Raw genomic sequence first — 15,486 nt, 5'->3', positions numbered from 1 at the left:
TTAGAAACCCTGATTTGTGTTCTTGCAAATTCCTGGTGTACCTGCTGTTTTACGTGTTCTCTACTAAATTTTTCGTAAGATATCTGACCTTCTTTGCCACATAGAATATTTTCGAATTAAATTATAATGCAGAAATGACCATCATCCTGGTTCAGTTATGGTCTAAAGTTTTTATATAAGGAAGGAGGAAACTGAAATTCTTAGTCCCTTTTTTTAACATCAGTTCAGGAAAAATCAATGTAAGTTGTTTTGCAGATAATATTTGAGGGAATTTATTTAAATTTACTAGAATTACAAAGTGCTCTTTGTACTTTTTGGATGAAATAATTATTTAGTGATTCTTGTGAATCCATTCAAAGACATTTTGACTGTTAACTTTGCTAAAAAAATGATGATTAATTGACCTGTAAAGTACATACATTTATTCAGGGAACAAATTTTAGTGTATCTTTTTATGCCAAGATACGTAGTCAGTGACAGAATGTAATGATGGCATATATAAAATTAGCACAGTATTGTCAAGAAGATCGATTTAAACCATGCGAGTTTGTAACCTTGAGTAAAGTTTAATTTTTTATATAGAAGGGGAGTGGGTGTTATCAATAGGTTTCATTCTAAACTAGTAACAAGCGGTCGTAGCAGTTTTAAGTACAAAAGAGAAAAAGATTCTAATGCTTTTAAGATCAGTAATGTTAACCTGGGTCTACTTGTCAATGCAGTAAGACTCTGTATTTACTCCTTATATTTTCTTTTCAAGAACCATAAGGGCAGTGACTATGCCAGCTGTCCATTTAATGCCAAGCATGAAATGCCACGGCCAGAACTGAGATATCACCTGGGTGTGTGTCCAGACAGGGCAGCTTTTGAAATAGATCTGGCACATGGTAAGTGGACAGTTCTTACAAAGTCCTTAATAGATCTGGCCCATGGCAAGTGGACATTTCTTACAAAGTCCTTAATAGATCTGGCCCATGTGTTATGAATACTTAATTTAATTGTTTTTTATTTCATTACATGCTATTGTAATATGACATTGTCCAAAACTGAGTTCATTCCTGCTTTTCCTGACTGACTTTTTATTGCCTAACAAGAGCTAAATTATTCCCTGTGTATAGGCTTAATATCAATATAATTATTAATAGAAGAGGTAAATATGTTGATTGATTTTTGTCAAAGTTTTGAACTTTCCTAAGTGAATTGCGCATAATCCAGGTTATTGTTTTGTAAACGTCAGGATCATTCGAGAAGGTTATTTTCCATTAGGTAATGTTTTTTTTTTTAGAAATTGCTAATTGTGACCTGAGATCAAGTAGAGAACAATATACTGTGATTTTGAGGACTTGGTCACTTGTGCTTTAACATCTAGCACTTTCAAGTTTATATAATATGTTGTGCCCAGTAGTTTTGGGCTGGAATCTTTTCTTGTTGAAATTATTGAATGCAAGTGATTATTTTCTCTGAATATACAAAATTGCTTTTTTTCATGGATAGAGACAGGCACTGGAATTTATAGTGTATTCAAACCTGGAATTATATATCTGTGATTCAAGAAACGATTGTTGACACATCAACACTAATAGCTACCACAGATGTGTTATCGACTTCAGTTTTGGGATTTTTTCTACCGTTACTGAAATTTATTCAGGACCTTCAATTGCTAGGACTTGTGTCTAATTCTTGGATTATTTTGAGATTTAATTTACAATACTGTAATTTATTTCCTCATTTTCACTTTGTAATAATTGGAAATATATGTTGTAAATTTTACAAACCTTGTCGTCTTTCATTCTTTTCTGTTACTTGTTTTAAGAGCATAGACTCGTCACACTTGATCTGGCCCATAGTAAGTAGACAGTTCTTACAAAGTCCTTACTTGATATGGCCCATGGAAAGTGGACAGTCGGCAGTTCTTATGTTTCTTTCCAAAGAATATGCCTGATCAACTGTCAAGTCGGTGTTGTTTTTTCAATAACACTCAACAGCTGTAGGCAGCACATTTTAATGATTTTGTTTGATAAGAAACATTTTTCATTTGGCATGAAATATGGGGATTGCTAAATTCTATACCTTCCTTCCATCAAAGTGGATTGGGCATTTTGTCAGACTGGTGGTGGATTTATGAATTGTACCAATAAAGGTTACCAGTAGACAGGCATCTATTACATTTATACATTGTGTTGTAACACAGTAGGAACTGCCTTATATTGTAGCTGCCAGGAGAGAAGCTGGTGGGGATATTGACAGTGGCTGTGTTGACCTTCCTGCCTATACAAATGTTCATATTCCACAGTCTGAATGCTGGGATGATGGTGAGGGAAATGTTCTTTAATTGTATCAAAGTTTTGCTGTTTATAGTTCTTAAAATTAAACATACATGGTACCCAGGGAAGACTGTCTCTAGACAGGAATAAATTATGAGATGGCCTGTTGTCTTGATCATGTCAACATGGGGATTCCACTGAAAGACTTCTACTGATGTCTACTTGGTTCTAACAAGATTTCATTTGGACAGCCAATATTGAATGTCTTATTGCTACTCCGCCAGAATTTGTGGTACATCAATATGGATTTTTCACTAAAAGTCATCACACGACATCTCCTTGATCCAAAATGAAAAAGGTGCTGATCTGACATATACTGTGGCTTCCATTGCAGCCATCTTGAAAATACTTTTATTGCAACGTCCAAACAGTAAATGATATGGGCATGCGGTTTTCACCTGAAGACATTTTAAGATGGTACTATATGTGATACTGATTTGACATCCATCATGGCCACTGTGGCATCCATCTTGAACATTCTGTTATTGCTACTTCAAATAAAAAGACTATTTGACTAAAAATTTGACATGTTGTTTTCACCAAAAATGACTAATTATGATCTAGAGTTGGTCATGGTCACAACCACAATGAACTTGCTGAAGATTTCGTTCTCCTGAATGAAAGGACATATCAACACGGATAATGGTGTCTACTTTGTCTTAAATAAATATGGCACAAATTTCACATCCGATATTGTTGCCATAGTGGTTAATTTGAAAATTTTGTCTTAGGTTTATCAGAAATGGTTTCAACACTCATCTTTTAAAAAGGAGAAATGCTGTTTTCAGGCATTTCTTTTCAGGCATTAGAGCATGCCACTTTTTAAGTTGATATGAAAATGATAAAATTCTAAACTGCATCTACGGGTGAATGGTTCAAAGTATGTTTCATTGGAACAGCCTTTATTTGTTACCACCTATTTTGTTATTGTATGTATTTTAGTTTTCAGTGCCATAACTCAGAAATTACATTTTGTCAGTTTGGTATTGTTTGCTAAAATTTAATTACTAAAGAGGAGGAAAAAAAACCCATGTCCTTGAGAATATATCCTGAGAAAGTTAGTAGGCTGATTCTGTGGTGGAAATTGAACATGTAGCCTTCTGTGCCTTAAATACCAAGCCCAATGCCACACATACAGTAATAGAAAACAGAAGCAAATGATAAAATTCATTGCACAGAATTCAAATGCACAAGCATGATCTCTGCATTTTTTTTACAACCAGTTATTTTATATAAGACACATTGAGAAAATCTCTAGGACCCATGAAAAGAGAATACATCTTTGGAGATATACTGCAGTTTTGAAAAATGGATGACCTACTTTCTCCAAACATAACCCTCATACCAAAGACTTACAATAATGGTACTTACATCTGCCTCGCTTGGCGCTCATCATTAAGAGGTTAGTGTTAGGACTGGTCGGCCTGGTGTCATCACTATAAACTCACACTGCAGACATTGTAGCGATATGACTGAAAAATTGTTAATGCTACGTTAAAAATCCAAATAACACACACTAACGTAACCCCTAATCTCCTAATTATAATTGATATTTGAACTGTTCTTATATCTCTTTCATAATCTCAAAGAAACAAAAATTTAATAATTCTGTAAATTAGAAATTAAATTCCCAGGTCATTATCAGATGATTCCTGTCATATTTGCATGTATATCTCAATATACTGATTGCACTGAGACTTTTGTATTGTGATCCGCATCGCAGTGGAAACTATTTTGTGACATGTATCCACGGCATGTTTCGCATCTGGCCTCTCTGTCATGATATGTCTCGTAGAATGAAATGAGCAACTGTGCGTAGTTTAATTTTAAAGCTACGTTTGTATGAACTGGAGGAGTTTCTTTTCAGTTTTCTTTGCTCTTTCTCTTCCTGTAATTTTTTCCATAATGATGTGGCAAGATACTTCTTATCATTTAAAACAACATCTGATGATTTGGTCCTTTGCTTTTAATAAAACAAAAGAAGTGGTTTATGTAATAACAACTTGGACCTGATCTACCAGTGCATTGTGCGACATAAGATCTAGGTCTGTGTGATATGAAACACGTACTTTTTTATTTCCCAGTTGCTTATGTACACATAAACACCTGCTACCAAAATTTGTGTGTTCAGATTAAAACTTTGATGTTTTGCATGATTTATGCATGACCAAAACAGGGTGCATGGTTCATCACTGTATCCTGGCATCTATTACAATACTTTATGAACCAAATTCTGTTAACTTTGTTCTCTGGCTGCAGAATTTTACAGCTTTCCAAACAATTCTGTGATGGTTTAATTTTTCTGTTGTTGTCTAGATTTTTGTCTAGATTCTTCAGTTTTGCAGTTGCTCTTGTCGTGGAAACATTGAGAAAATAAGGAGACCATTGGCTTACATTATTGAATATACTAGATGTACTTGTCAGAAACAAACAGTAAAGCAATTCATACATTTTCTTTTGTTATTTAGAGGCATCCAGTAATCCCCGAATTGGAGTGGATCCCTCTCACTTCTCAAAGTTTAAGTTTGTAAATCTACCAGGGTAAGTCCACAAACATTGGAGCTTTTATTGTTTGTTTGTTTGTTCATCAGATAGAGTTTCTCATTTAATCATTGAACATGAACACAGGATAACATTGTAATTGCCAATCTTTGTTGATAACTTGCAGTTGGGGCAGGAAGAACCTGAAGATTTTTTGGGCTTACGTGGGGGTAAGGAAGAACCCTGAAGAGTTTTGGGTCTTACATTGGGAGTAAGGAAGAACCCTGAAGATTTTTTGGGCTTACACTGGGGAGCAAGAGAAAACCCTCTCAGTCTTGGGGTCTAAAGGTCAAGGTCACTTTGAATCTTTCACATGTATTGTTGTATGTTGTAGTCTAGGAAAATTTCACTTTATGGTCAGAATTTTGTGTTGGACATGAAGCTTTATTTTTTTTTTTTTAAAGCTACTACATGAACAAATTGGGTTCAGCATGAGATTCCATAAACAGTGATGCAGCTGAATACCAGTTAGTGATTGTAGTTTGTTGCATTATGGGTGACCATAGGTGCCAAGTGTACCATTTTCCCCCATATTTGTCCTGTATTTTGGATCGGAATATGGGTGTATGTTTTTCTTGTTAATAACCCAGTTTTAATTTTAAAAATTTAAGTAACGATATCGTGACATAATGACATGAAATAGCTTGAAAAAGCTAATAAACATCAGCTTGCTACTTCATCATCAACAACTCAGCCTGAACTCACAATGTCTGTAAATACCAGAGGGAACCTTGATGTAATTTGATTAAAGACCGGTTTACTAATTCTATTATAAAAATGAACTGTTTTAGTTAACTACTGTTGCTGGTGATTTATTTCACATATGTTTTCCAGACATTAAAATCAGAAAGGATTACTCATATTCTAGAATGAAAACTGTTCAGAAAGATAATCACACATAATTCAGATCATCAGTGAAAGAAGGTACATTAGAATTGATAATGATTGTAATGAAAAAAGCCCATATAAATAGCTGTCTCTGAGTGTGTTGTACTATTGCACCTTCGAAATGGGCACCACAAGAAACAGTTCTCCATTCAAAAAATGAAAGAGTGCAACACATGCAACTTTGATAATAAATAAGTTACTGTCTGACTTGACTGATCATTGAAGACATAAATAGTTATATAGGTATTCAAGTTTCAATAAACAGGATTTGTTCCTGAAAATCAGTATTTGTGTCGTAATCAGTCAGTATTTTTGTACTTGGGGGTGGCAGCTATGGGTGACAACACAGTGAAAGTACGCTCTCCTGGGTCCCAGTTGTCTCTTACTATAATAACCTATAACTCCTAGGTCCCAGTTGTCTCTTACTATAATAACCCATAACTCCTGGGTCCCAGTTATCTCTTACTATAATAACCCATAACTCCTGGATCCCAGTTGTCTCTTACTATAATAACCCATAACTCCTGGATCCCAGTTGTCTCTTACTATAATAACCCATAACTCCTGGATCCCAGTTGTCTCTTACTATAATAACCCATAACTCCTGGATCCCAGTTGTCTCTTACTATAATAACCCATAACTCCTGGGTCCCAATTACATCTTACCCATGCCATTTTACATAATGACAGCCATATGTAATGAGAAAATGTTTTCCATTTTACTGTATTTAAATTAGATCCATTTTAAAGACTTGTTTCTTTTGATTGAAATTCAAGAAAATATTGTGGACAATCCTTACCGTCCCGTTTTTAACATGCCAAAAATGTTACATGGCCAAATAAAAATATTGTGTAATGTAAGAATCACATCTAGTAAAGTTGTATATACATCTTGCTGGGGGGGAGGGGGCGAAGTATATAAAGTTGTATATACATCTTGCTTGGGGGCGGGGAGTATATAAAATTGTTTATACATCTTGCTTGGGGGGGGGGAGTATATAAAGTTGTATATACATCTTGCTGGGGGGGAGTATATAAAGTTGTATATACATCTTGCTTGGGGGGAGTATATAAAGTTGTATATACATCTTGCTTGGTGGGGGGGGAATATATAAAGTTGTATATACATCTTGCTTAGGGGGGAGTATATAAAGTTATATATACATCTTGCTTGGGGGGGCCAGTATATAAAGTTGTATATACATCTTGCTTGGTGGGGGGGAGTATATAAACTTGTATATACATCTTGCTGGGGGGGTATATAAAGTTGTATATACATCTTGCTTGGGGGGGAGTATATAAAGTTGTATATACATCTTGCTTGGTGGGGGGAGTAAATAAAGTTGTATATAAATCTTGGGGGGTGGAGTATATAAAGTTGTATATACATCTTGCTTGGGGGGTGGGGGAGTATATAAAGTTGTATATACATCTTGCTTGGTGGGGGGGAGTATATAAAGTTGTATATACATCTTGCTTGGGGGGTGGGGAGTATATAAAGTTGTATATACATCTTGCTTGGTTGGGGGGGGGAGTATATAAAGTTGTATATACATCTTGCTTGGGGGGTGGGGAGTATATAAAGTTGTATATACATCTTGCTTGGTGGGGGGGGAGTATATAAAGTTGTATATACATCTTGCTTGGGGGGAAAAAGGTCTCAATGCTAAAAGTATTGTTGTCTGTATTGGCTTGTGAAGGGTGGTCTAAAATGAAAGTTGCATTGTTATATTATAACTGAATTTTCACCAGAACAACGATCTAAATTGCTTCTTTATGTTAAAAAACCACAAATTAGCATGGAGGGATTTCAGTCCCCTCGATGTTATAGCATTGTAACCATTGACTTTTACCATATATTGTTTATTTGATTAATAATAGTAACACACTATATAGGCTTGATAAAGTTAATAACAAAGTGTAAATCCACCCACTGGCCTTTCAGGTTATTTTATATGTAAGGGAGGCAACTCATCTTCCGGTGAATGACTTGAATTTATAGTAGTAGTTTCCCATGTATATTTCACAAATGTTAATGCTTTAAACAGTAGTCTAACAATGTTTTTCAAAGAAAATTATTAAACTTGTTCATTCAGTAATGTTTCAGATGTTAATAAAAATGTTTAGTGATGAAGAATTTTGAATATTATAAAAATTGTTTAGAGCTATCTGTTTATAGTAGCTCAGCTGATCTTATTTTACCCATCCATGTCATCATTATTTTCAGTACATTGATTTTTTTCCATGACAGGCTAAGCACTTCAGAGAAGAAGGATCTTAAGAAAAACTGGAATGTACCCATTGACCAAAAAATGTGAGTGTTTTTTTTATGTTGATGGATTGCAATTTAAATTAAGCTGATGATGCATCTCCAGAAGTGTGTCTGCCCAGACAGCTGGCATCAACACTGGTTAGGTTTTGTCTCTAGGTCATTTTCTCAGACACTGTTGTTTGAGTCACAAGACTTGCTATTTTAATATTTTATGAACAGTTAAGTAAAACCGATCTTGAGAGAAGCCTCCTTCTGCAGACAAGAAGTGATCTGAAGACGGTTGGTCTTGCATAACAGCTTTTGTGCAAAAAGACAGGTTTCCTTGGTCAAAATTCAGCATTATTTAAGAAGGATGATTAACCCGAATGACCATGCATTCCTTATGATTCTTGTTAAGTTATTGCATGCATTCATCTCTTTGGTATATATTTATCTTGAAATATGAATAACATTTCTATTTGAAGATCACATGCACATGTATTAGCATATGAATTGCAACGTGAACTAAGGTAGTTTGTCTTGAGTGTTATAATCTGTTTCCTTTTCGTTGGCTGTTCTAGCATTGTTAATGTTATCATTGATCAGTTGTAGTACCATGTGTTGCGGTTTAGTCAGGATTTTGGGAAATCTGGTGTACATATATCTATCTATATATATATATATATATATATATATATATATATATATATATATATATATATATATATATATATATATTAAATGTAGAAAATCACAGCGAACTTTGGGAACTGTCGTTAAAATGTGTGGCAGCATATGATTAAAATGATCAATATAATCTGATTTATGTTGGTTCATATATTTAGATATATATTTTTTGACTGGTTTATTCAATATATTGGATGCCACAATTTTTTACACATGATCAAATATAACTTTTGATGTTGCACAATTAGTATTACAATGCATTTTAAATGTTTCTTTTGTACTATTACTACTGAAAGAAGTATTTTCATTAATGAAAGAACAGTGTGAACATCGGGGTCTATTACATTTAGTTGATGATCCCTTTTTATATAATGTTTTTTTTTTTTCTAGTTTACAATTAATTGGGAAATCTTTAAGAATTTTATTTCTTTTATAAGCAAGTGTAGTGATTGAACACTTTCAATACATAATAAATGCCAATATTTATTGATAATCTTGCTTATATTAGGCAAACTTGGATTATATTCCATAACAGAAGGAATGATATTTTCATTTCTTTGTTTTTTGATTTTACACCACTCCCTCGATAACTCGCGCCCTAATAAATCGTGAACCTGCTTATAATGCAGGGTCAGGTGCAGCTCCCATTTTTTAAACCAGAAAATACCCTAAAAATTGATCTTATTTGTTGAACTTGAAGAAAATCGCAATCAAAATTTGTAACAAACTTTGATGTATTGCTCGATTTATCGTCAAAAACGGTATATTGGACCTGAAAATTGTAATAAACACTATGAAATATCAAATTAAAAAATAGGTCATAAAATTTTGTTACATTTTCTTTCCAAACGACATTCCTAGTACACTGCATTTAACGATATGTATCAAAATTTTGATCAATGAAAATGTCACTTACGCCAAGTGGAGGCAGTACTTTAATAGATAAATACAAATTAAATAATTTTGTTATCAATTGAAATTTGTGTCCTAGTTCTATCTTTTAGTTCCTTTTAAGTGTAATTGTCATAAATGCAATGTGTCCTCTTGTAATTAAACGTACGTGTGTGTGATTTGGATTTTTAATGTAGATTTTTAAAAGAAATCATTTATATCGCTATGATGTCTGCATTGTGGCAGTTTATAGTGATGTCTAGCACTGGTACATCATGCTGCAGACATGTAGCGTGATGTCCCACCCAGTCACATTATCCTGACACCGGGCCGACCAGTTCTAACAGTAACCTCTTAATGCCAAGCGAGGCAGCTGTTTTGATTGTTGTGATCAGTGTACAGAGGTTGACAGTTATTTTATCAGTACTTAAATTGCTGAATCATAGGCCATTTTTAGTTGAAATATAAACATAACTGTTGTTTAATCTTGCAGGGCAGAGTGGTCATCAAAGCAGCAGGAAGAACAGATGGCTGAAGAAGAGAGATCTTTGTGTCGCCCTGCGTCTATCCCCAGTAACTATTCTCAGGCTTCTGCAAATGTGACTCCAGCACTGTTTCCTGCCACAGTGTTTAATTACAGTGTGGGAATAGGGAGAGGTGGCAGAGGGCAAATGAATGGTGAGTGCTAATATTGTGAACTTTTTGACCTGTAGAGAAGGCAGAGATACGTAGGTACAGGGTTCGCATGGTGTCTTGAAAAGTACTTGAAGGTCGTTTTTACTTTGAAAAGTCCTTGAAAATAAGCCTTGAAAAATATAAATTTAATCTACAAACAAATGTACAAAAGTTTCTTTTCATCCCAGACCGCTCCAGTGGCTTATTCGTTAGAGCATCTGCCTTGGATGTGGGAGGTTGTGGGTTTGAAGCCCAGCAGTCATACCAAAGACTTAAAAAATGGTACTAACAACTGCCTCGCTTGGCACTCAGCATTAAGAGTTTAGTGTTAGAACAGGTCAGCCTTGTGTCAGGATAATGTGACTGGGTGGGCATCAAGCTACATGTCCATGACATGATGCCCCAATGCTAGGCATCACTATAAAGTGCCACACTGCAGACATCGTAGCAATATGACTGAATTTTTTTAAAAAGCTACATTAAAAATCCAATCGCACACACACACACACTTCTTTTCATCCCATTAAGTCATGTAATCAGAATAAAACCGGACATGCCAACTCCTATGATTTTGCTGTAAGTCTTGAGAAAATTACCCTTTAAATACGGACTTAACGCATACTAGCAAAAACCATAGAAAAATGATTGTTGCGGAAAAATCTGGATAGTTCGTTCATCCATGTTTTTATTTGGATCTGGGTTTCATATTACAACCAGACTAACTTTACAGCAGCACTCCAGATGCTTTAAACTGCACTTATTTGTTCATGCAAAGTGTCTGCATGGTCAAACAGTTCATTATAGAATTTTTAAAAATGGCATCCAGAAAGAGATGCATGTTTAAGATGAAAGGAGCTTCTAGAAAAGTTTTAATAATCAACATAGAAGAAGGCGTATTCAGATACATGCTAATCTAAGTATGACTTGTGGCAGGAGTTATGATGGCCATTGTCATGTGAAATGGAAAAGAATTTCCAAGAATTATGTCAAGTTGAGAGATAGCAACAATCCATTGAGCTGCATAGGGTTAGGAACTAGAGTTTGTGCAACTGTACTAGTGGTAAATAAAGTCTACGCGTACTTTACAAACTTTTCAGTTGATCATAATGTTTATCATTGATGCATCAAACTTTTAATTACGTTTTCCAGCTTTTCAACAGCAGTTATTGATATTTTGTTACTCGTCAGGGTTGGCAGGTCTGTAAAACTGTTTGCTATTGGGTGGTTTAGAACGTGAACAATCACATATTAATAAAGCACTCTCCGTTATGGATCACTGCCATCTCACCTCTGTATATGCATGGATTCAAGTCTCAGATTCAGCCTATGTGGATATGTGAGAAATCTTGCCAGTAGCTTCTTGTGGGTCGGCGATTCTTTCTGGGGTTTTCCCAGGTTCTTCCTCCACCATTAATACTGGCCACCATGTATAGCCTATCGTGTGATGAAAAAGGCGTTAAACCCTACAACAACAACAACATATTAATAATTACACATGGACTTGATTATAGAGAGCATTCAAAAATGAGCAAATCTTTTCCAATGATTCTACTTCTTTGTCAGTTTATTTTCTGTGGCAGTGGTACATCTTTGTACTTTAATTCATGGGGAATCAGCTGTTCAAACTCTCAAAGCAAAATCATGCACAAAAATTGTCCCAGTTTGTTCTTATTGAATGTCCAAGCTTCTGATTCTTGGTGAATGATCTAAAATTCGGAAGCCTATTATTGGCAGAAAGGCTCCTTTCCACACAATGTACTTTCATCTGCATGTAAATGCACCTGAACAATTTTGATGAGTAATCACGTGGCAGTATATATAAACAATTAGATACAGCGACATGCAGTCATATTTTTAAGATGCCGTGTGAATGCATCATATCATGTATCAAAGTTATTCCAGTAGTCAATTTTTCTGCCATGGACAAGTTCATGTATGCATAAATTATGCAAATTGTATATACAAATTGTAGGGATAAGTTCCATAGCCTTCTTTCATACCTGGTCAGTTGCCAAAGGCTGATGAAGGACTTGTGTGATACTGTCCTTCAGAAGTTTCAAATGTTACTCGACTGCATCCCAACAGAAAGGTTGTTGGCATTCTGTCCATCGGAGGACCAGGCGGATGAACTTTTCATGAGTTCATTTGAAGGAAGTGTTGATGGATACAGTGACCTCAAGCCAGTTCTGCAGACCTTCCTTGCGCTATCGTAGAAGAGGTTTTAGCAAGGAGATAGAAGTGGAGAACATGAAGGAAAAAATTCTGATTGCCCAGAGAATTATCTGTGAGCATGTAGGAGGCCTAGCAAATGAACAAATTTTGAAGGGACTTCTGATGACCTGCAAGTTGGCTAGGCAAAGATACCTTGAGGACGAACATTTGAAGGCCAAATCAGCTACACAGACAGCTAAAAGAAAACAAACCCTTGAATGCCTGGAGGAGTTGAAGAAAATAAAGCAATGGATTGAGGACAGCATTCAGCATATCAAGAAAACATTGGACAAATTATATGAAAAGGCAGAAACTACCTAAAAGTCTCCTTTGTTATACAAAGCAATGCATTGAAGAGAAACTGCACAAGCAGACAGAATGGAAACTATCAAAAAAGGAAATTGCTGACCATGTTAGTACTTAGTACTTAAAAAGACAGTGGTTGTAGTGTGGTCATGTGTGGAAATTATATATTTGAGTGTAGAATTTAAGGAAAAGAGTGTGACTATTCTACTTTGTCTACTTTTTATCCTTCCATTGTATTTTATTCTTCATATGATGATTTGTAACTGGCATAAAAGCAGATTCCTTGAAAAAATTGGATAAAGTCCTTGAATTTTGTCACACCAAAGGTGTATGAACCCTGAGGCATCATGGTAGTGTGATTAGGGCCTTTCTCGATAAAGTTGTTACTGTTCTGTTCTCTGCCCATATATGCTGTTACTGTTCTATTCTTTGCCCATATATACTGTTACTGTTCTATTCTCTGCCCATATATTGATTATGGCCATTACCTATCATTTCATATCATGCACAGGCGCCATCATGGGCATGTAACTGACCCTTTCAGTTAGAATTTGGCTTTCTTGTTCTGGCCTCATCTCTCAAGCCAAGTTTACAGCATGAACTGTATCACAACCTTCATCATGAAATTTTCCAGTGACAGTTTCATTTGAATGAAGAACGAGTTTGAATAAATGTTGAATTTTCAGCAATTCTAATATTTGATTACTTTGCACTTTTTTTAATAAAAAAGGTGATCTCATAACTTAATTTAATGCAGTGAGTGGAAATTACAGCTACCAGATACTGCATATTCCATTTTGTGGCAGTGAGGGGATATTTCAGCTTCCTGATACAATGTATATATACCATCTTTAGGATGGATACTTTTAAGAAATAAATGTATATTCAGGGTATTACTTGGAGAGGTTGATAGTAGGCTGTAAGTGGTTGCTGAAAAATGCACTGAAGGATGCCATGCTGTAGATGAAAGTAAATTTTATTATTAAATCCACCATGATTAGGAAAAGAGGTAAAATTAATCACAAGATTAGGAACATATAAAGAAACGGATTAGAAAAATGCATGCAGCCTCAAGAGTTGTGAATATTGAAATCAAACACTGCTAGTTTATATTTGCTAAAATTCAAGAGAAAATAGAGCTGTGTGTAGATTGCAGATGGTTGACAGATAGAGCAACAGATGAATTCAAGAGAAAAAAGAGCTGTGTGTAGATTGCTGATGGTCGACAAATAGAGCAACAGATTAATTCAAGAGAAAATAGAGCTGTGTGTAGATTGCAGATGGTCGACAAATAGACCAACAGATTAATTCAAGAGAAAATAGAGCTGTGTGTAGATTGCAGATGGTCGACAAATAGAGCAACAGATTAATTCAAGAGAAAATAGAGCTGTGTGTAGATTGCAGATGGTCGACAAATAGAGCAACAGATGAATTCAAGAGAAAATAGAGCTGTGTGTAGATTGCAGATGGTTGACAAATAGAGCAACAGATGAATTCAAGAGAAAATAGAGCTGTGTGTAGATTGCAGATGGTCGACAAATAGAGCAACAGATGAATTCAAGAGAAAATAGAGCTGTGTGTAGATTGCAGATGGTCGACAAATAGAGCTGTGTGTAGATTGCAGATGGTCGACAAATAGAGCGGTGTGTAGATTGCAGATGGTCGACAAATAGAGCAACAGATGAATTCAATAGAAAATAGAGCTGTGTGTAGATTGCAGATGGTCAACAAATAGAGCTGTGTGTAGATTGCAGATGGTCGACAAATAGAGCTGTGTGCAGATTGCAGATGGTCAACAAATAGAGCAACAGATGAATTCAACAGAAAATAGAGCTGTGTGTAGATTGCAGATGGTCGACAGATAGAGCCGTGTGTAGATTGCAGATGGTCGACAAATAGAGCAACAGATGAATTCAATAGAAAATAGAGCTGTGTGTAGATTGCAGATGGTCAACAAATAGAGCTGTGTGTAGATTGCAGATGGTCGACAAATAGAGCTGTGTGTAGATTGCAGATGGTCGACAAATAGAGCAACAGATGAATTCAACAGAAAATAGAGCTGTGTGTAGATTGCTGATGGTCAACAAATAGAGCTGAGTGTAGATTGCAGATAGTTGACAAATAGAGCTGTGTGTAGATTGCAGATGGTCGACAAATAGAGCTGTGTGTAGATTGCAGATGGTCGACAAATAGAGCAACAGATGAATTCAGTAGAAAATAGAGCTGTGTGTAGATTGCAGATGGTCAACAAATAGAGCTGAGTGTAGATTGCAGATAGTCGACAAATAGAGCTGTGTGTAGATTGCAGATGGTCGACAAATAGAGCTGTGTGTAGATTGCAGATGGTCAACAAATAGAGCAACAGATGACTTCAGCAGAAAATAGAGCTGTATGTAGATTGCAGATGGTTGACAAATAGAGCAACAGATGAATTCAGGACAGGTGATCTAGGCTAAAGCTGTACCGATGTCACTTTTTGTCGATTATGCCAGTACCGTGTATAGCCAAATATTAAAATTGCCAATACTGATTATTTCAAGAACCCGCCTGTTCTACAGTTAGTGAAAGTACTAGCATTTGATTGACAAGTAAACCATGGCATATTTTTGTTATAACTAACAATGCCTGAAATAGATGCGGATTTATGTTAACAGTTCAAATGTGGTGTCAAGCTACCATACATATGATAACTATTTCCCACATTTTATATTCCAC

At 35.5% G+C, this 15,486-nt stretch overlaps 1 protein-coding gene across 5 annotated transcripts in view; it reads left to right on the top strand.

Moving 5' to 3' along the window:
* Positions 1–15,486, top strand: part of LOC149783104 (uncharacterized) — a 69,848-nt gene that overhangs the window by 10,698 nt on the left and 43,664 nt on the right. For 4 of the 5 annotated variants that reach the window (XR_016413543.1, XM_089931320.1, XM_089931318.1 and 1 more), the window contains 5 exons: positions 758–884; positions 2,211–2,309; positions 4,790–4,862; positions 8,002–8,064; positions 10,073–10,257. Coding sequence is in view for 4 of the 5 variants with exons in the window: in XM_089931320.1 (XP_089787446.1) it covers positions 758–884; positions 2,211–2,309; positions 4,790–4,862; positions 8,002–8,064; positions 10,073–10,257 (547 nt within the window). In the remaining variant the exon portion in view is untranslated. The remainder of the gene's footprint in view (positions 1–757; positions 885–2,210; positions 2,310–4,789; positions 4,863–8,001; positions 8,065–10,072; positions 10,258–15,486) is intronic. The other variant, XM_089931321.1, reaches the window with a different exon arrangement.

The sequence above is a fragment of the Sinohyriopsis cumingii genome, chromosome 14 (assembly GCF_028554795.1).
Source record: "Sinohyriopsis cumingii isolate HCF-2022 chromosome 14, ASM2855479v2, whole genome shotgun sequence".
NCBI classification, from domain to species: Eukaryota; Metazoa; Mollusca; class Bivalvia; order Unionida; family Unionidae; genus Sinohyriopsis; species Sinohyriopsis cumingii.
The sequence above is the reverse complement of the archived record's forward strand: the minus strand, read 5'-3'. Positions and strand labels throughout refer to the sequence as shown.